Raw genomic sequence first — 21,020 nt, 5'->3', positions numbered from 1 at the left:
AAATAAATAGGTTTTTAAGCTTTAAAAAAGGGAGGAGAAAATGCTTCTCATATCTTTTGTTGTTGACGTTAAAGGCTGTGCATCCAATGAAACAACAGTATTTTGCTGCAAATTCATCTGTCAGTTTATATCGCCAGGTTGCGTGGCATGCCCTCATCCTCAAACAATAAACAAAAGTGTGCTTGGCAAATAAAAATACAACCCAGACTGGATTAAATATGGCTTTACTAGCAGCTAGATCACAACTTGTTTGTGCTGCAAATTATTGGCTGCTGAAAGCATTAAACCATCAAATTAGAAACCAAAATTGTCAATTTTTCCAATTTACCATGTCATTTCAAAAATTTCCCATACTGTTGGGCCTATGCAGTTCATGGTAATATTAATGTATTTCAACGTTTGATTTTAAATACTTTTTAATTTTTTTATTTTAGTACTGTGCTGGACTGCCACTTGTTGTCCAATGTAAAATCTGGGTGCTAAAGCAAAACCAGTTTAGAACCAGTTGAGATTTGTGAGAAGAACATTGCATGTCATCTTATATTGTGATATTTCATTTGAATGTTGTTTTGCACTCTCCTCTCTCTTTCTTTAGAATGCTTATACATACATGATGGGCACATGTGTGATAGTATTCAGGTTTTTCACCATATGTGGGAAGCATGTGAGTATGCATTAACTATGTTAATTAATATTAATAGGCTTATTATGAAATAATTTTGTTGTTGTTGTTGTTGAAATTGAGACACTTGAAAAGATGTGAGAAGTACATGAGAAAAATAAAAATGTGATTCTTCCTTAGTGTAGAATTTCACATATACTGTAAACCCACAGTGCCTTCTCTGGGGTCTAAACAGACTTGTATCTACAGGTGACACTAAAGATGCTTTTGCTAACTGTGGTTGTCAGCATGTACAAGAGTTTCTTTATCATCGTGGGCATGTTCCTGCTGTTGCTGTGTTACGCTTTCGCCGGCGTGGTCCTTTTCGGAACTGTCAAATACGGCGAGAACATTAACAGGTGAGCCGCCTCGTAACACATGGAGGCGATGATTGGACTGTGTCTTCGTACCAGAGGCGAGATTTGTAACACACTTACAGCTTCCCATAGCACTAATATAATTGGAGTTGTCAGAACGCTGATAGAATGCCTTACTTGCATTAGGGAGAATCAGTTTTCAGGTACAGAAGTGACTCTGCATGAGCTTTTACCTTTTTCTCTCTCGCCAACAGGCATGCAAACTTCTCTACTGCAGGGAAAGCCATCACTGTACTGTTTCGAATAGTCACAGGTGAAGACTGGAACAAAATCATGCATGACTGCATGGTAAGAGATTGGACGACAGTCTTGTTTTACCCGCAAGCCAGCATGCTCACTGTAAAAGTCTCAGTAATTATGTTTTGTTTCTTATTTTCTCTCTTTCTTTTTTGTTTTTTTGTTTTTGATATAAAACCATAAAACCCTCTAGGAAAGGTTTTGTATTAAAATTAATGGATGTCTTAGGACGTTATGTCACATATTATTTTTGAGCATTCCACCAAAAGCTTTTCATTTTTTAAGACTTTGTGTCAAGTTAAAAATAGTCTTAACTTTTAAAAACGTGTCTCGAAACCCCTGTTTTGATCCATTCTGTTGCACACCATCTAGCTGTTTTTAAGACACAAGGGCTTCCTGAAAACTGATAAGTCAGCTAGTCGTTGAGGTAACCCACAGATTAGTCGATTTTGAAAATATTTCATTCTGCAGCATCTGCATTAATTAGACTTGCGTACAGATTCAAAGTTTTAATGCACCGCAAATAAATCTTTTTAATTTTTTTTATTTATCTGAGCCTCATCTGTTGATTATGTTTGTTTATCGGGCTTGATCCCCAGGTGCAGGTGCCATTCTGCACCCCAGACAAACATCGCTACTGGGAGACGGACTGTGGTAACTACGCTGGTGCCCTCATTTACTTTTGCTCCTTCTACGTTATCATCGCTTACATCATGCTCAACCTTCTCGTGGGTAAGCATCACTTCCCCCGGACTGCCGACACAATATCCTGTTTCCTCTCTCAGGGGGCCATCTAATTTCCTCCTGCTTTAAATGCTAACCAAACTAGCTCATAAGATTCAATATCACAGCTCATTCTTTCTCTGACAAATTGGAATGTACAGTGCATCCGGAAAGTATTCACAGCGCTTCACTTTTTCCACATTTTGTTATGTTACAGCCTTATTCCAAAATGGAATAATTATGGAATATAATTATTTTCCTCAAAATTCTACAAACAATACCCCATAATGACAATGTGATAGAAGTTTGTTTGAAATCTTTGCAAAAAAAAAAAAAAAGAAAGAAAAAAAAAATCACATGTACATAAGTATTCACAGCCTTTGCTCAATACTTTGTTGAAGCACCTTTGGCACCATTTACAGCCTCAAGTCTTTTTGAGTATGATGCTACAAGCTTGGCACACCTATTTTTGGGTGGTTTCTCCCATTCTTCTTTGCAGGACCTCTCAAGCTCCATCAGGTTGGATGGGGGGCGTCGGTGCACAGCCATTTTCAGATCTCTCCAGAGATGTTCAATCGGGTTCAAGTCTGAGCTCTGGCTGGGCCACTCAAGGACATTCACAGAGTTGTCCTGTAGCCACTCCTTTGTTATCTTGGCTGTGTGCTTAGGGTCGTTGTCCTGTTGGAAGATGAACCTTTGCCCTAGTCTGAGGTCCAGAGCGCTCTGGAGCAGGTTTTCATCAAGGATGTCTCTGTACATTGCTGCATTCATCTTTCCCTCGATCCTGACTAGTCTCCCAGTTCCTGCCGCTGAAAAACATCCCCACAGCATGATGCTGCCACCACCATGCTTCACTGTAGGGATGGTATTGGCCAGGTGATAAGCGGTGCCTGGTTTCCTCCAGATCTTTGTTTCATCAGACCAGAGAATTTTGTTTCTCATGGTCTGAGAGTCCTTCAGGTGCCTTTTGGCAAACTCCAGGTGGGCTGTCATGTGCCTTTTACTGAGGAGTGGCTTCCGTCTGGCCACTCTACCATACAGGCCTGATTGGTGGAGTGCTGCAGAGATGGTTGTTCTTCTGGAAGGTTCTCCTCTCTCCACAGAGAAACACTGAAGCTCTGTCAGAGTGACCATTGGGTTCTTGGTCACCTCCCTGACTAAGGCCCTTCTCCCCCGATCGCTCAGTTTGGCCGGGCGGCCAGCTGGAGGCCACTGTGCTCATTGGGACCTTCAATGCTGCAGAAATGTTTCTGTACCCTTCCCCAGATCTGTGCCTCGATACAATCCTGTCTCGGAGGTCTACAGACAATTCCTTGGACTTCATGGCTTGGTTTGTAATCTGACATGCACTGTTAACTGTGGGACCTTATATAGACAGGTGTGTGCCTTTCCAAATCATGTCCAATCAACTGAATTTACCACAGGTGGACTCCAATCAAGTTGTAGAAACATCTCAAGGATGACCAGTGGAAACAGGATGCACCTGAGCTCAATTTTGAGTGTCATGGCAAAGGCTGTGAATACTTATGTACATGTGATTTTTTTTCGTTTTTTATTTTTAATAAATTTGCAAAGATTTCGAACAAACTTCTTTCATGTTGTAATTATGGGGTATTGTTTGTAGAATTTTGAGGAAAATCATGAATTTAATCCATTTTGGAATAAGGCTGTAACATAACAAAATGTGGAAAAAGTGAAGCGCTGTGAATACTTTCCGGATGCACTGTATATTATCCCTTTTTTACCATTACAGTTGTTGAGCTTCCCCCTCCCTCTGAAAGATTTTGGCCACTACTGAATTTGAATGTGGTTTGGAATAACTTTGGGTTGAAGCCAACTTATTTCATGTCTCTATTCCCCAAGGTTTATGAACTGTACAGATGTGCACATTTCTTTCCCCGCTGTTAAGACTAGCATAGCTTGTCACCAGCATATGTTGTGTTTTAAAGACTAGTCCCCAACATGAAATGCTGGAGTGCTTTTGTCCTAGCTTAACTAACAAGACTTCCACAGTTAACCATCTTTACCAGAAAGACAATGCATAGCCATACTGATCCACTAGCTTCAAACCTGCACTAACCAGCGTAGATTAATGCTGGTCTTAGCATGTTAGCATTTTCAGCAGGGTTAGGCCTGCAGCATACTCTACAAAAGTATGTGAACACATATTGTTGAGTTACAAAATGTGTGATAACGCAGTTCATAACACAATGCAAGGGCGTGTTGCATTCTAAAGGCAAAATTATACTTCGGTTTTCTGCATGCCAGTATGTCTCGCACACAGAGCACGTGAAGCGAATTACGTCATCAGCACAGTATGCACAGTTGTATGCATCGTCCGTGCATGCATCTGCCATTGACTGTGCTAAAAGAGTGTCACCAAGCGGTTCTAGTGAGCATGCGTCAAATGTGTCGCGGTTAAAAGAGTATACTTTGAAGGGCTCAACATTGTGCGAAATGGAATTGTTCAACATTGCTGCATGACAAGCTATATTTAGCATTAGTTGTCTTCTATGTAACTACTGTAATTGCGGAGCATCAATTTGAATTATTATTATTTATTTTTTTTGCAGTTAGTTAAAGTTAATTAAACTATTGACATGTTTGTAGCTAGCTACCTATATAATAGCACATCCAGTTTAATGCCACAGACATTTGAAGGTAACCCTATCACCCATTTGAGTACTAAGGTTTGTTACCACCCCAGTAATGGAAGAACATACATTTATTATTTATACAAGTATTACGTTGAACGAGACCATGCGCTTGCAATATGTTTGCATCTGTGTTTGCATACTTGTGCATAGTAAGTTTCTGGCCTGAAACACACCTACCTGAGTGCTGAGAGCCTAGCTGAAACCTAATCCAACTAATCACTTTATCTCTCTTTCAGCTATCATTGTGGAGAACTTCTCTTTGTTCTACTCCACCGAGGAGGACCAGTTGCTTAGCTACAATGACTTGCGTCACTTCCAGATAATTTGGAACATGGTGGATGACAAGCGGGAGGTAAGGAGGAGGAGGGGAGGGTGTGCTGGGGTCAACGGCTGACAGCAGGGATGATTTTGGGTCAATACCCTCATGTGCTCTCTGCATTGGCCCTGAAGCCGCAAATGAACGGATCGCATGCATCAACGTTCTCACCTCCAGAGTAATTGGAGGTTATTACTCCCTGTCACAGATAGTGAGAGGTGTTGAGCTGTCATTTTCGTTAGGCAGAAACAGCCTTATTGAGAGCAGCAGAGAGAAGTGCATGCAGATTTGACCTCCTGCCGTAGGATCAGCAATGTCTGCTCGTGTATGAGTTAAATGAGGTACACTGGTCATTTTCTGGCTTTAATGAATCAACCAGCAGTGCTGGGATCAGTAGAAACACATGAGGCCATGAGGCTTTAACAGCTGAGAACAGGACTTTTTTTTCCGCTGTCATTTATCTCGCTCCTAAGATGCAGAGTCAGGTAACAACTCTGAAAAGTAGACCCCATTCTGTATCATTCAGCTGCTCTGCATCTTGTTGTTTTGAGTACAAACGTGTTCTGGACACATTCTTGCGCCCAACCTTTTTGATGCGCTTCCGGCGATGTGCGCCTTAGAGCAGGATGGCTCATATCAGCATGGATTGCTTTTGAACCAGTCTTAATATGATTCAAGCTTTGCAGATGAACTGTTATTGAAGGATGGGGCAGTTAAAAAGACTATTGGACCCGGTGGATGTGCGTTGTGTGTAAACCCTGAAATTTAGTTTTACAGTGTGGAGCTTGTTCATTCTCTTCTGACTGAGTTTCAAATATGGCTGTATTCGAGAGGTTGCATGATGTTAGTCAATCATAACAGTGGGCGTTTACGTTGAAGTTTTAAGGAGGCCCTTAGGCCAAAACTGAGCATTTCAGACAGAGGGTCAGAGGCAGGGTGGAAAATTATTATATATTATTAAATTATGACTGTTTTGACGCAAAAATAAATGAATAAATACTAACATTATCAGTGGACCTCAGGGAAGATAATACAATTATTAAAAAATAAGAGTATGTCATCATGACCACTTTAAAATGTAGTCTAGGTTGGCAGCACACTAGATTTTGGAGCAGAGAATGATCCAGAATAATCATCTAGAATTCTCTTAGAATGTGTTTAGCCTTTTTTAGTTTTTGCTGTTAAGATAAGCTTTTGACCACATCAGAAGTGATTACAGAATCTGATGATTCTTTTACAGGGAGTGATCCCGACCTCTCGAGTGAAGTTCCTGCTGCGTCTGCTGAGGGGTCGTCTGGAGGTTGACCTGGATAAAGATAAGCTTCTCTTCAAGCACATGTGTTACGAGATGGAGCGTCTGCACAACGGAGGAGATGTCACCTTCCATGATGTACTGAGGTTAGGAAAGATTCCAATATTTATTATAGCCATGGGCATCACTTTGTTTTAAAAAGTAGTGGAGACAGTTTTGGTGGAACTTATCAGTAATAATTATGCTACGCACCTATAATTTGAAACAAACCTTTACTGTTTTGCAAGTCATTGTTGATGACAAATTTAAGCACTCAACATATTTAATTTGATAACTTCTGCCACTGTAAGTCCTAGAATTTTGTAAGTAATATATGACTCAGCATAATATGAAAAAGTATGACTGATTTATTTATTGGTCTAGCAGTAAAATTTTCGAGTATAAAAGGTTTGGGTTCTAATCCACGTCCACTCTAATATAATTTTTATTTTTATTTTAATAAACCAATATTACTTCTGAGCTGCGGAAAAGAGGAGCAATAGACTGTGGAGCACACAAAACTGTGTGCAAAAGTTAACATAGCCGCTGTCACTTAACGTCACTGACAACAGCAGCAATGAGCACTCATCACAACATTCAAAATAACATATTATAGTGCCTGGTCTCCACTTATTAGGCCTGTAACACACACAAATGAAATGGGAACTCCTGCTCAAGAACTGGAGATGTCTCTTCTGCATTAGACGCGTACCTGACCCAAGCTATTTCAAAAAGTGGTGGGAACAGTATTAGCCAAGGCAAAAAGTGGTGAAGACATGTCCTACCCGTAAATGAATGATTATAGCTCATCTTTTTGCTAAAATAAAAGGGTCTTATCTAATTTTCCTTTTAAAATAAGTTGGATGTGCTATAATAAATAAGTTGGATGTAACTATCATTAGATAAGTATAAATGCATAAACCTTGACTAACATTATAATTGTGCCTCAGGGAATAAAAAATAGAATGATATAAAAATAATAATAATAATGATATGACCCTTTTAATTTACAGTAGATGTGCAAATGGGACAGTTCATCATCATTGCATTGATGTTGGCACTAAGGCTTGTGTTCTGGCCTATAGATGTATCATGGAACATTAAACATTTTCCATCCACTCATTCATAACGTGTATGTGTTTCAGCATGCTGTCATACCGTTCAGTCGATATCCGGAAGAGTCTTCAGCTGGAGGAGCTATTGGCACGAGAGCAGCTTGAGTACACTATAGAGGAGGAGGTGGCCAAACAAACCATCCGTATGTGGTTAAAGAAGTGCCTAAAACGTATACGAGCCGTGAGTCCACACAAACATACACGCGTCACCACCCTCCCACTCAGTGACAGTTACAACATTCACCCCAACAAAATGAAAACAGATTGGTGATTTAGACAATGTCAAAGCTTAACTCTGATTGTATTCAATTAAGTTTAGTTCAATTATGTTTACTGTGCAAAGGAATTAGTCTCATATGTGCTTATTACTATGGCACTGGGACAATAGGTTCTGATATGAGACCAACTAAAGTGCAACTAAAGAGCAGTACATTGAATAACATGCTGGTTGAACTGATGCCACCTTTCTCCTTCAGAAGCAGCAGCAGTCATGTAGCATCATTCTCAGTCTGAGAGAGAGCCAACAGCAGGATCTGCGACGCCTGCTCAACCCTCCCAGCATTGAGACCACTGTACCCAGTGAGGATACCAATGCTCACAACCAGAACAATCCCACCCAGCCAGAGGTAAATTACTGTTCTCTCTTCTTCAAACTCTGTCTTTCATCAGTAATTCTAATGCAATGATTGTCTTTGTCCTGTCCAAGCAGAACAGTGGCCTGCAAACCCTACTGAGCCCCACCCTGTCAGAACGCAGTGGCTTCAGACAGGACTCTGCTGACCGACCCCAAAGAAAGCTGGGACAGTGGCGACTGCCTGCAGGTCAGTACCAATTTTTATTATACAAGTACACTCTTATACAGGCTTGTTACATTCATTCATGTTACATTGCTTGCTTTCATCCAAAGCAACTTACAAGGAATATTGAGGAATGAGCAATATAACAACATAGGTGATGCTAAGCAATGTTAGCACGCTAATTATACTACACTGGAATGGCTATTACGTGGAAGTTACATATTAAAGCTTAAATGTGTAACAATTTCAGTGTTAAAATACTTACGCCTTCTCTCTCTTTTCAATATGCAGAGACAACTTTAAGTAATACATTTGTTGGTTAATTTTCTCAAAAACTGTAAACACTCTCTTTGGCGTAATGAAAATTCCTTGTTTCTTTTGAGTGGCCCCTCCAGCCCAACACAGCAACATTGGCTCAACCAGTGGCGTGAGTTGGGGGTGGTATTATCTGATCAACGGCCTTTGGGGGAGTGTAAAAAAAAGTATTTTTGGTAATGTTGGTGGTGCAGAAATTACACAATTCAGGTTAAATCTGATTGGAGCTTGAGATTTTCACAAGTGCTTTCCAGTGTTGTATGCAATAAGCATCAGATACAGTCAGTGAACAGTGAGCAGACAGTGGGTGGTCTGCAGGTACGCCGTCTGAAACTGAGACTAGGGGTACAAACAAGTCCTCCTCTGGTTATGCCCATTTTTGACACAACAAAATGGGAGATGTGTCAGTAGTACCACAGCAGGCAAAGTTAATGGTGGCATGTAATAAACAATTTACAAGATTTCTTGCCAGGTTTCTTTGAATGGGCTGAAATTGAACACAGGCTCTTTGTGGGTGTTTCATGGTTAACCCATGAGTCACCTCACAGTTTCTTGTATTTCTCCTGCAGGGCGCATGAGTGTGAAGTCCATGGTGAGCAAGATGAATCCTGTGAATGACGAGGCCTCCTCAGGGTCTGAAGTCAAAAAGTGGTGGACTCGTCAACTGACTGTGGAAAGTGATGAAAGTGGAGATGACCTCATTAATATTTGAAGCAAAATATCACACACAATTTATGCAGACAGAGCAGCTCCTGGCTTTCCAGACTGTACTTCTTAAGAAAAGATTGTTCAGCAGCATCTTTTGAATTTGCTTCCTAGATGGGTAAAGCCATGATCTTTTGTATTAGCTCCAAGTAAGTGTTTATTTGCTGCTTAAAGCCCCACCTGCACCCATTCAAGACCTTTAACAGCCTATTTAAAGACATGACGGGCCCTATTTTTAGAGCGCTAGTCCTAAGCGCAGCGCTATGCCATAAGACATAAGCGCAAAGTCAGTGGGCATGGACATGAATGTTTGGTATTTCGTTCAAGCATGCGCTAAGTCCAGGTTTCTTTGCGCTAAGCATGCGCTCAGTCCAGGCGCAAGTGGGTTTGGCAAAATTACATGTTCAAAGCGCAAATGGGCTGGGTCAATTGCAATTTCATTCTAAAATTATTCTCCGCTAATTGCAGAGTCTGCATCATATTATACCGTATAGTCCATTTCCTCAAGCACCAGCGATATAAACAAATGGCACTTTTCCACTGCACGTTACGGTTCGACTCGACTCGACTCTGCTCGCTTTACTTTTCTGAGCTTGCTTTTCCACTGCAGTTTAGTGCAGCCTCAACGTGGGTGGGATTATAGGCTGATCGTCATAGTTGCGCCGCCTCTACTGCCATGACATCATCTTAAACGCGACACAAACACACAACAAAGGAGCAATGGAGGATATAGAAGGAATGGTGTTCTTGATTCTCGGCATGTGACTGTTTTTCACAGCAAGACGACAAACTTTGTTTCAAAAGAGGCTGACGGCAGCAAGACAAAATACTGCAAAAAAAAACAGGAGAGTTTGGGAAATCATACACCAAAGCCATCACTGTGTTAGCTCAAAGACGACGCACAAGATAAGCTAACCTGCCATCTAGCTTATAGCAATGATGCTGGTAGTGATGATTTTCTCTGACCAATCAGTGATCTGCAGGGTTTTGACGTCATATTTAGTATCGGCTCGGCTCGCTTGGAACCTCGACCGAGGTGGTACTAAAAAAAGTACCAGGTAAAACCCCCAAAAAGCCGCAGAGTCGAGACATACCGTGCAGTGGAAAAGCCCCAAAAGACAGCACATTCATAAGAAGTTGGTAGTGTAAAAATGGACTGTATGCAATAAATTAGAAGAATAGAAATATGGACTTACCTGTTCTGTAAATTAGCAACAGATTGTCAGGCATATTTCTAAGACAGTGGCACGTTCCTTTTGCAAGCATGGAAAATTTGGTTCTCGTCAGGATTTCGATTTACGCTCCGTAAAATTATAGAGAATGTAAGTATTATTAATCATTTAATCTACTGACACACAAATCATGGCTAGTATTAACAGTGATGGTATCTGAATGCACTTCACTTCTACCAGTCAATTTTGACTTAGAAAAATGTAATTCATTTATTGAAACATGAAAAAATTAAACCAGAAATATTTCTACATTCAAATTACGCTTCAAATGAAATGAAATATAATCAAAATAACGAAAAGATCAAAACAATCATACCAAATCCAAACCTTTTACCCTCTCAAACTTCTTCCACCGGCCACTTTTGCAGTGACTTAAAAATCACTCTTCGACAACAGGTGGAAAAATACCAATACAAATTAGATAATAAATACAATTGTAAATATAAACAAAAAAATATATAATAATGGAAAAATAAACCACGACATATAGATAGTTAAACACAAATCACATAAATGGCTACAACAGCGATTGTCATGGGCATAATTTAATGTTCCACTATATTTTCAGAATTTGGACACAAACCTTATTACAACCTGCTGGTGGAATCTCCAAACGGCAAATGTAGGAACTAAATTTAGAAATGTGCACTTTGCGCTGAAAACAGACATGGTTTTGAAATGTCTTAGCACATTGCGCTTTGCGCCACTTCATTACCATTACAATACACCCACACAGGCCGGCTCCACAGGGGGGCCTGGGTGGGCCTGGCCCACCCAATCATGAACTTGGCCCACCTTGAGAACTACACCTACACCCACCCCTCCAACTGTTCAGCCCACCCAGTGGGTCCTATGGTCCACCTTACATCTTAGAGCTGGAGCCAGGCCAGCACCCACAGGTAGCGCAAACACTCCCACCCATGCCCACTTGCGCTTTGCGCTGGCACGAATATTACGCTTAGAATAAGCGCTCTCAATTTGATCAAATAGCACTGCGCTTTGCACACTCATGAAAACAGAGCCCTAATACTTCTTTCAGTCATTAGCTTACTCTACTGTGTTGACATTTATCAGTGACAATTTTTTTGTCAGTGAGAAGTCACATATTACAGTAATGATGAAAAATGCAGCTGTTATGTGTCCTCAGGAAGTTTATTGTAATATAAGAGATTAATAATCTGCAATCAAGATATAATGGTTATATAATGGATATAATGGTTAACTAAAGCCATACAGTTCTCTTTGTTTGTCTTTGTGTCAGTGTCTCTTGTTTGGCCACCATAATTGTCTTACATTACATGGATGTATTATTATGTTTGTTTGTCAAATCCAAAATTATCTTGTGTGGTGATTTTTATTTATAACATGCAAACACTTGCAGATATTTTGGCAAGATATTGAATGTAACCGTATTATATGTTTAAGTGACTGTGATTTCTACAAAACATGAAGTATTATAATAAAGAAGTTATGTTAGTTATAAAATTAATTAAAATAATACAGTATATTGAAATAATGTATTGAAATAATATACTTAATATATTTTGTAAATGAAAATTGCAGCAATTTATATATATTGTGTGCTTTTAAATTAAAAGTCTCAGTGATATTACCTGAAGAGTTTGTATAATTTGTTTTTATCTATAATAATTACCAGGAACAAATGAAAATAACTATGAGCAAACAGTATAAAGCCATATTTACTGGAAGAACATGGTTAATTATTTACAACAGCTGCAGTTTCCATGCAAATTTAACTAAGAGATTTCAGTTAAAAACCTTCTACAGGGACAATGAAGTAAAAACATTGGACTAAAATACAGAAGATGAATGAAGGATTTGAACAAAATGTTTAGGTACACTAAGCTATCTGAGACTTTACATCAACATTTAAAGCCAGCTTCCATAGATAGCTCAGAGGTAGTTTTTTCTTTTCTTTGCTATGCTAAGTTTTCCTCTCTACAGAAATGTGCATTCTACTGAGGGCACATATTGCATCATTAAATGACTTGGATGACAGAGGAGACATCCATTACTTGTTCAAAGAGTCCTATGTCCACAGCTCGATGGGCATGATTCCCTCTTTTGAGTTGAAGGAAGGGAAGAGGTTCTCCTCAGACAGGAAGTATAAGGGAAACTGCACCAGGAAGCCTTGTATCTTCTTCAGTTCAGCACAGGCCTGTGCAGGGTCCTCGGCTGCCATACAAGGGCGTGACATGTAGTCCCTCAGAATCCTATAGTTCAGGACTGCATCAGTTGGCAAACATCTGAAGACCTGCACAGACAGATCACAGACTAATGATTATTCCAAACAAACACCAACAATATAGCATTATAAAACGTGAAAAAAAAAAATAATAATAATTTGAGTCAGTTTATCTAAAATTTGATTTTGGATTGTTGAATGAGTTGCTTAAATTATATGCAGGGGGGCAAAAAAAAAAAAAAAAAAAAGAAATGCCCCACTGATAATTTCTTCAATGTTTTATTTGTCACATATGATCTATTTAGTTAGGGTTAGGAAGCATACTGTATATGCATACACAAATACATGTGTGTGAACATAAACATAAAATATGAGATCTAATCATTCAGGTTAAGAATTCACATGATTAAACTGAAGTATTACAAAAATTATGTAAAAGAATGACAGTGTATTTTTTTGTATGATTAGTAAAAAATACACACTCATGAAGTTAAAAAATGCCTCTGAAAATCAACTTGGTGGTGTAAATATTTATCCTTGAAGGAGAAATAAGACAGTCAGCTTGGGTAAACACCCCACTTTATTGACTGTGCCATTTAATCACATTTCTTAGATCAGTGGTAAAAGAAAGGTCTTTTCTAAGAATGAATCAAGGGCTATTTGGAGCGTGTTATAAGGAAGGTTAATATCAGTAGACTGTGCAGCACTCTTTCAGTGGCACTTACCTGTTGAAAGTGTAATTTATTTACCTTGTCATACACACTGGCATTCTTGGCTGCAGTCACCATCCAGATTTCCTTGTAGAATCTGTCACTGATGGGATCACTGATGTCTATACTGTTATCTCCCAGCAAGCCAAGAACAAGCCTAAAACAAGAGAAGCTAATTTCATGCAACAGGTTTACATTTTGTAATGGAACCATGCAAAGAATAACATATGAAGTGTAATTACACTGTAAAATCAAATTAGATTAGAAAAATATCAGGAATCTGGTTGCCTCGGATAACTATGTAAAATAATTAGTTTCAACTAAGCTGTCTACAATCTTAACAAGCAGTGGTGAAGATATGGCTTGAATATTGGGGGGGTTGCAGAGTGAACCACATTCTTTATAGTAAAATTAAACTCATACATATACATAAAATGTAGTGAATCTCACAAATTAGGTAAATCTGTCAAGTTCATGTCTGGTCATATTTCATGTCATAAATCAACAAAAAAATATATATATATTCTGAAGAAATTACATTTTGAACTGTACTGTAACTACATTATTTTTAGTAAAATTAAAAAAAAAAATGCAATACATTTTATTTGTCCATATCTATTAAATTATTCAAAAATGTAATACAAATGCATTCACACAAAATGGTAATTGAAAATATCATCATAGAATAGGTGTATTCAAGTAACTGAGTTCAAAGTATTTTTTTCTGGGGCTTAAAGTAAATAAAATGTCATGTGGTGTAACCGTTAAGAGACAATAAAACAATATGTCTTATTAAAAGGTGAAATTCTTTAACAAAATAAATACATTTGGCATGAGTAATGCAGAATAATATTTTATTTAAAAAAAAAATAATAATAATAAGCAGTGAAACAGTTTATTTTAAAATATGATTTACATTTGAAAAACTTTTTTCCACAAAATCACGTGGTGTAACCAATATGTACTGTAGGTAGCCATTTTGTTGTTATGCAAAACAAAACAAACAAAAACAAACAATAAAACACCTTTTGACCCTCATTTGTTTTGTTTTTTATTCATAAAAAAAAAAAAAAAAAAAACATTATTTTGTCATATAATTAAATGTAAATATTTTGACATGTCAGCCATTTTTTTCAGATCATCTGGTGTAACCCGGAGAAAATTTCTTGATATTTTTACTCAAAAATTCATGTATTTGTAAAAAAATATATTTCACCTTGAAAAATCTGTTTCATTTTTTTTATTTTTATTAATGATTAAGTTGCGTACACTCTTGTATTCAATGTGCAAGGAGAGTGTTTTAATACCTTTTACTTGATGGGTACACCACATTACATTTTCATTCAATTCATTAAGTCATTAAATAATTGTTTTGTAGAAAATGCTTTAAATGTTTTTTTAAAATTTGTAAAACCAACATGGACTCAAAAAATTCATTTCTACGAACTTAACGTGTGTTTCTAAACTAGATTTTAAAAATATTTCTCATTTTTATCACCGCATTATTTGTCAATGATCCATTTACTGTATCTAAACATAAAATGAGGTGAATATTATGTAATGGGATGAATCTGTCTGATGAAGTTACATTCCGGCCATATTACATGTCAAAATAAAATGAAAAAATGAAGGAATTGTTTTTTGCATAAAGAAAATGTAGTCCATTATACTGTACATCATGGTAGTATTTGTTGTACTGAAGTTAATACAAATACAACATTTCAATAAAAAAAAAAAATGTGTCAATGATTTTCATTACTGTATTCCAGAAACATTTATTATCATGTTGATGTGGACAGCTCACAGAGCACAGTGAAGTCAAAACTGTTATTAAAAAGCGCACCTGAAGCATTCTTCCCGTAGTGACAGGGCAAACCTGCCAGCCTGATAACTCTTTCCATCCATGACAGAGGGCTGGAATTCTGTGTCTTCAACAACCACAGCCATTTCACTGTCTCTCTTTCCCAGCATGCTCCTGTCATTGATGTTTGCAGAGCCTACAGATCATAGACCTTTGTCAAATCTGACATCAGATTTTCCTTTTCTTACTGTACTATCATGCTTAATGCACATGTGAAGTGTTAGGAACGTGTTCTGGGTCTATATTTGGGAGTTACGACCTCTATTGAGAGCCTCAAGGACATGTCAGTACAAAACTCCTTCAAAGCCCATTCATAAGGATCCAGGGGTAATTGGAATTGATAAAGACATAAAGGATTTGAGCAACGTTAAATGTATTGTGAAAACTTAACGCGATTTTAATAATGCATTTGTGGTAATGGAGGAGACAGGCGTGACATCGGTTGCATAAACATTTGTTGATGGTTGTTATTCTGCACATGTACGCACTGCATGTCCCATCTTTGACTACAGTGCCCTCTAGTGGCGACTAATTATTTTACAGCTTCAAGATATTAAATGCACTGATTCGGTGCAGCGTTTAGTTCCAAGATCAGACCAAAGCTTCTAGAAACCATGTCAAAATAGCAAAGTCCTATTTTGGCTCTGTACGACAGTAAGTTGTAACAGAGTTACATTTAACAGAATAGTGCTTGGCTCAACCAAACAAAAATATTAAATTAATGTATGGCACTTGATAAACATTAAATGTGTGTTAGGGAAAGTTATGGGTAAAAATTACAATTTAGAGCTAAAAAAAAAAAAAAAGAAAAAAAAGGACAACAACAAACCTCAGGTTTACTATGAGTGGGGTCTGTTTCAGGAAACAGTGTTATTTGTGTTCCCATGACAGAATACCAATATAATTACCTGGATACTGAACTTATTCACATTAGTTAGATTTAATACTGTATTTAGTGTGTAATCAAAATTTATTGGTAACATTCTACAATAAGGTTCCATTCGTTAACACTAGTTAATGCATTATGTATATTTTTACAGCATTTATTAATCTTTGTTAATGCTAGTTATTAATAAATGCAATTGTTCTTTGTTTGTTCATGTTAGCTCATAGTGCATTAACTAATATTAACATATACAACTTTTGATTTTAAAAATGTATTACTATATGTTGAAAATATCTTTAATAAATGCTGTAAAAGTATTGTTCATTGTTAGTTCATGTCAACTAATGTTGTTGAGTAATGTTAACAAATGGAACCTTATTGTAAAGTGTTACCAATTAATTTTAAAATAAAAAAAGTTGACATTACTCTTAAATGTTTGATTTCCTTTGGAATATCAGATGATTCAAATGTCTCCATTAATCACCATTATATTACATTACATAATGGATTGTATAAAAGATGTAAATATAAAATGAAACATTGCATCAAAATATATCTTCTTTATTCACACAATATACTACTTTATTCTCATAATGTTACGACTTTATTCTAATAATTTTGAAATGATTCTCAAAATATGATGACTAATCTCGTAATTCTACAAATGTATTCTAATAATTTTGATTTTATTCTCTAAATATTACAAATTTAGTCTCATAATTATATGACTTTATTCTTAAAAATGTAAGACTTTTACAGAAAATTATTCTCGTGAGATTATTCTTAAAACATTTTATTCTCGACAGGCTATGAGAATAAAACAAATTTATTCTCATAATACTATGACTTTATTCTCAAAATCTTAGATTTATTTTGATTGATTTATTTTTGGCGTGGCACTAAAATGCCGTCGTAAGTTTAAGAATCAGCTATTAAAAGAAAAAACCCATCTGTTGACCACTTTCTTAATATTAGTCGTTATGCTTATGGTGGTCCTATGGGACTGAGGTTGGAAAAAATTGTTTCTTGAAAGCTCAGCAGTAACCTTTTCAAATGAATCGATGAAAAAAACACCCTAAAACACAGATGCAATTTGCACTCTGCTGCAAATAAAGGTAAATGTTATTTACACCCTAGTGAAAATATTATTTGCACCGCAACCCTGGTACAAATAATGGTAGATGCTGTTTGCACCCCAGTGCAAATAGTGGCCGATACTATTTGCACCCCTAATTAACAGTATAGGGGGAATCACTGCAGTGTATCTATTTTATTTTTTTTAGAGTTTTACAGACACACTACACCAACCACATCCCTTAACCCTAAACTTCCTTTACAAAAATGAACTATGGTTTTAATACATTAACCATAATATCACCATGGTAGTTTGTAGTAAAATCATAGTAAGCACAAAATTAAACATGGTTACTAAATAAACACCACATTTCTGTAGTAACACCTTTGTTAATTGCATCAAATCTATGGTTTCCGCCAAAAAACATTGTTATAGTAAAACTACCTTTATATTCATTTTTATGTATTATTACAAGTAGTATTAAAGAAAATATAAAGAGAGGAGACAAGAAACAGAATTGGACAAGGAGTGAGACAAACACAGAATTGAACCCGGGTCAAAAGGGCACAGTCTCATTGGGGTTACACACCACACCCCTGAAGCGACCCTCACAGTGCAGTTTGTCTTAAATTTCTATGTTTCCAATAGACTATTGGGGTGCAAATAGCCACACTGTGTAGCAGGTGTTATTTATACCTGGGTGCAAATAGTCACTCCGAAATTATTATGGCACAAATGGCACAATTTCCTGAGAATAAAACAGACTTATTTTGTATACGTGACGTTTGTTGGCAGTGTTGCTTACCAGTGATGACAGTGCAGTCATCCACGATCATGAGCTTGCTGTGCACGTAAATTAGTTCAGTGACCAGGCGGCCATCCAGGTCAGCATGCGTGCGAAGACCGCAGAATGAGATATATTTGATCCAGGAATCTGCCACTGCACAGACAAACACAAATATGTACATTTACACATACATACACACATCACATACTTCATTCGTTTTTGTCACATTCTGAAAAACAGACAATTTATCTTTATTATTCAGGAGCTACAGTTAATTGCAATGAAAAGTGTGCAATCAGCATGGAATTTAGCCATACCACTTCATAACTGCTGTTCCTGTTGTAGAGATTGACACAGTCTTTGCAAATGTGACATCTATAGTGTAGATTTATATGTGTATACTGTACTTGTTCAACACACACTAGTCTACTTACTCACACATTTGAGCCTCTCTATAATTGAGTGCTCCCCTCGGCACATTGTCCTGTAATGGAGAAAGAGAGGTTTCATTGTCTTTTTTCACCAATCATGAGTCTTAAAGGAATAGTTTACCCCAAAATGAAAATCTGTCATTATTTACTCTCCCTCATGTCTTTCCATACCCATATGCTGTTATTTTCCCCATGAAACACAAAATGACATTTTTTAAGTATTTTCACATAGATATTTTCCAAACAACAACAATAACAATCAAACATAATTTGTTCTTGTGTGGCTTCAGAAGACTTGGAATAGTATGAGCGACTTTTATGGTGCTTTTAAAGTGCTTTTTTCCTTTGTGGAGCTTGACAGATGTGGTCACTATGAACTATTGTTGCATGGAAAAGATCAATGTAAAGTTTCTTCAAAAGTGTCCTACTGTGTTCCAAAGAACAAATAACTGCATACGGGTTTAGAACAAAATTACAGTGAGTAAATGTTAAAATAATTTTCATTTTTGATGTAACTATCCCTTTAATTTCCTTTCACATCGCCAATCGCATCCCTCCCTGAACTCCAGTAACCACAGCACCCTTTCTGTTCATCCTGTCTAACCAAGTGTTGAGACTCCAATCTGGGACTGTAATCGTCTCTTTGTAGCCTGTGAGGAGCAGGATCTGTTGTTTTCACATTACACACGTGTAATTTGCTGAATTTTTTGCCTTAATTGTGGCAATTTGGTGATTATGGAAGACACAAGTTTGGAGCTTTATTACCTGTAATTAAAGTACATGATTGCTTTGATGGCTTGGCCTCCCCCTGACGAAATGTCACCTTCAAAGCCAGGCAACAGAGGCATCACTACATAGACCCGAAACTTCTTCTTCTCCCTGTGGCCGAGCCATTGATATGAAATGAAATGGAGTTAGGTCTGGCCAATTATGTTTTTTTTTTTTTCATGTTTGTATACATGTATGTATAGTTATGGCTGCACCTGTATGCTCGCAGGATTCTCTCTGTGAGTGCATCTCCAATGCTGTTGTGAATGGTTTTGTCAGCACAACTGATGAAGAACTGGTTCTGAGAGAAAGAGAGAAAGAGATTCAGTTTTGAGAATGAATTTCCATGCTGGTTCAAGCTAGTTGATGATGGTTAGTGATGGTCTGTTGCTGGTCTAGATAGTGGACCAGTACAGCCATTTTGTTCACCATAAATGTTAGGCACAATGTTAGGAACTGGCAGTCTCAGTCACCATTCACTTTCATTTAATTTATTTCCACACAATGAAAATGAATGGTGAATGAGGCTGTCATTCTGCCTAACAGTTACTTTTGTGTTCCACAGAAGAAAGTCATACAGGTTTGGAACAACATTAGGGTGAGTAAATGATAACAGAATTTAGATTTTTGGGTGAACTATCCATTTAATACACATTATATCCAGTTGTTACTCAAAAACAAAAAAACAAAAAGTGCTCTGTATGAGTCATTAGTATGCAGATGTATTGTACCTCTATGTAGATGAAATGTTTGCTGTTCTGGATGGCTGATATATAGGCTAAATGAATTGACTCCTCGTGGACCTTTGAGCCTATAGACCACTGGCACACAGACCTCAAAACCTTGTTTTTATGTTTGGGAAAAGAAGAAACATCACAATATATGATTTCATTGTCACACAACACATATTTCTAACAACTTATTGCAGCAAATTGCTGTTCTTTGGATTTTTCCTATTGTATTGTACCTATTCTGAAACTATTCTTGAAAAATTAAGTGAGAGCAACCTGGTCTTAAAGCAGTGTTTCCCAACCTTTTTCTGCCATGGCACACTTTTTACGACTAAAAAATTCTACAGCACACCACTATCCCACATAGGCTAACCATCGTCAATATTTTTCCTTTTCAAGAACTTGTCCATGTTTTCTGTCTGTCTTAGTAACGTGTTTACTTGTAATGTTTGAAATTCGGCTATGCAAAAAAAAACAAAAAAAACAAGTCACATAGGTAGGCTACGCTGTGTGAGGTCACAGGTGGCAAAAGCGCTAAATGGGTAGTGAAAAAATATCAAATTTGCTTCTTTTCTAATTTGTAGATTTAATCTTGCAATGCCACAACAAATTACAGGGATGCAAACTCATGAGGGGCGAAAAAGGTGAGACATTCACTGGTCCACAAACATTTTTTCTGGGGATATTTCTTTTAAAGATTAAGCTAAAAGCACCAATTCCAGTTATTTTAGTGATTCAAGTTTATTCAAGTTTACAGTTGCGCAGAATTAGCTGCAAAATAAAAAGTATTTTGGTGAGGCTTGCTTCTGTTTCACAAATTTGTTCAATTTTATTAACTGATTAGTTCAGCGACCCCTTCTGGAAATGTCACTAGGTGGCAACAAATGAGCGTCTTATGTGCTATGTGTGAGTCAGTGAATCATTTTTTTGAGTCATTCAAGACTGAAATCTACCAAGAGACTTTTTAGTGTTTAAGCATTAAAAGAAGAAAGCAGATCTATAGTCTTCCTTCAGTCTGAGTATTATTTTTCATCCAAAAAGACAACAATAATAGTCTAATAATAGTGAGTTTCAGTAAGGTCCTTACCTTCTCCTTTATTAAAACTTGCATGGCTACAAATCTACTGACTTCAGTATAA

General features: G+C 37.2%; 2 protein-coding genes across 10 annotated transcripts in view; one reads left to right on the top strand and one right to left on the bottom strand.

The window, feature by feature from the left end:
* Window positions 1-12,470, top strand: part of LOC127447166 (sodium leak channel NALCN-like) — a 180,437-nt gene extending 167,967 nt beyond the window's left edge. For both annotated transcript variants that reach the window (XM_051708787.1, XM_051708786.1), the window contains 10 exons: window positions 596-664; window positions 872-1,020; window positions 1,233-1,326; window positions 1,875-2,007; window positions 4,892-5,007; window positions 6,212-6,369; window positions 7,408-7,558; window positions 7,854-8,003; window positions 8,087-8,198; window positions 9,059-12,470. In XM_051708787.1, coding sequence (XP_051564747.1) covers window positions 596-664; window positions 872-1,020; window positions 1,233-1,326; window positions 1,875-2,007; window positions 4,892-5,007; window positions 6,212-6,369; window positions 7,408-7,558; window positions 7,854-8,003; window positions 8,087-8,198; window positions 9,059-9,201 — 1,275 coding nt within the window. In that variant the 3' untranslated portion in view covers window positions 9,202-12,470. The remainder of the gene's footprint in view (window positions 1-595; window positions 665-871; window positions 1,021-1,232; window positions 1,327-1,874; window positions 2,008-4,891; window positions 5,008-6,211; window positions 6,370-7,407; window positions 7,559-7,853; window positions 8,004-8,086; window positions 8,199-9,058) is intronic.
* The window catches only part of LOC127447167 (phospholipase D1-like), a 47,982-nt gene continuing 35,983 nt past the window's right edge, over window positions 9,022-21,020 (bottom strand). For 5 of the 8 annotated variants that reach the window (XM_051708789.1, XM_051708788.1, XM_051708790.1 and 2 more), the window contains 9 exons: window positions 19,882-19,992; window positions 19,366-19,451; window positions 19,148-19,261; window positions 18,386-18,435; window positions 17,970-18,104; window positions 15,186-15,339; window positions 13,382-13,499; window positions 12,463-12,701; window positions 9,022-9,157 (listed from right to left, as the gene is read on the bottom strand). In XM_051708789.1, coding sequence (XP_051564749.1) covers window positions 12,477-12,701; window positions 13,382-13,499; window positions 15,186-15,339; window positions 17,970-18,104; window positions 18,386-18,435; window positions 19,148-19,261; window positions 19,366-19,451; window positions 19,882-19,992 — 993 coding nt within the window. In that variant the 3' untranslated portion in view covers window positions 9,022-9,157; window positions 12,463-12,476. Of the gene's footprint in view, window positions 9,158-12,462; window positions 12,702-13,381; window positions 13,500-15,185; window positions 15,340-17,969; window positions 18,105-18,385; window positions 18,436-19,147; window positions 19,262-19,365; window positions 19,452-19,881; window positions 19,993-21,020 lie in introns of those variants that run through there. The other 3 variants (XR_007898347.1, XR_007898349.1, XR_007898348.1) reach the window with 3 other exon arrangements.

This window comes from Myxocyprinus asiaticus, chromosome 10 (assembly GCF_019703515.2).
Source record: "Myxocyprinus asiaticus isolate MX2 ecotype Aquarium Trade chromosome 10, UBuf_Myxa_2, whole genome shotgun sequence".
In the NCBI taxonomy this organism is placed as follows: Eukaryota; Metazoa; Chordata; class Actinopteri; order Cypriniformes; family Catostomidae; genus Myxocyprinus; species Myxocyprinus asiaticus.
Note: the sequence above shows the minus strand (reverse complement) of the source record. Positions and strands in the feature narration are given on the sequence as shown.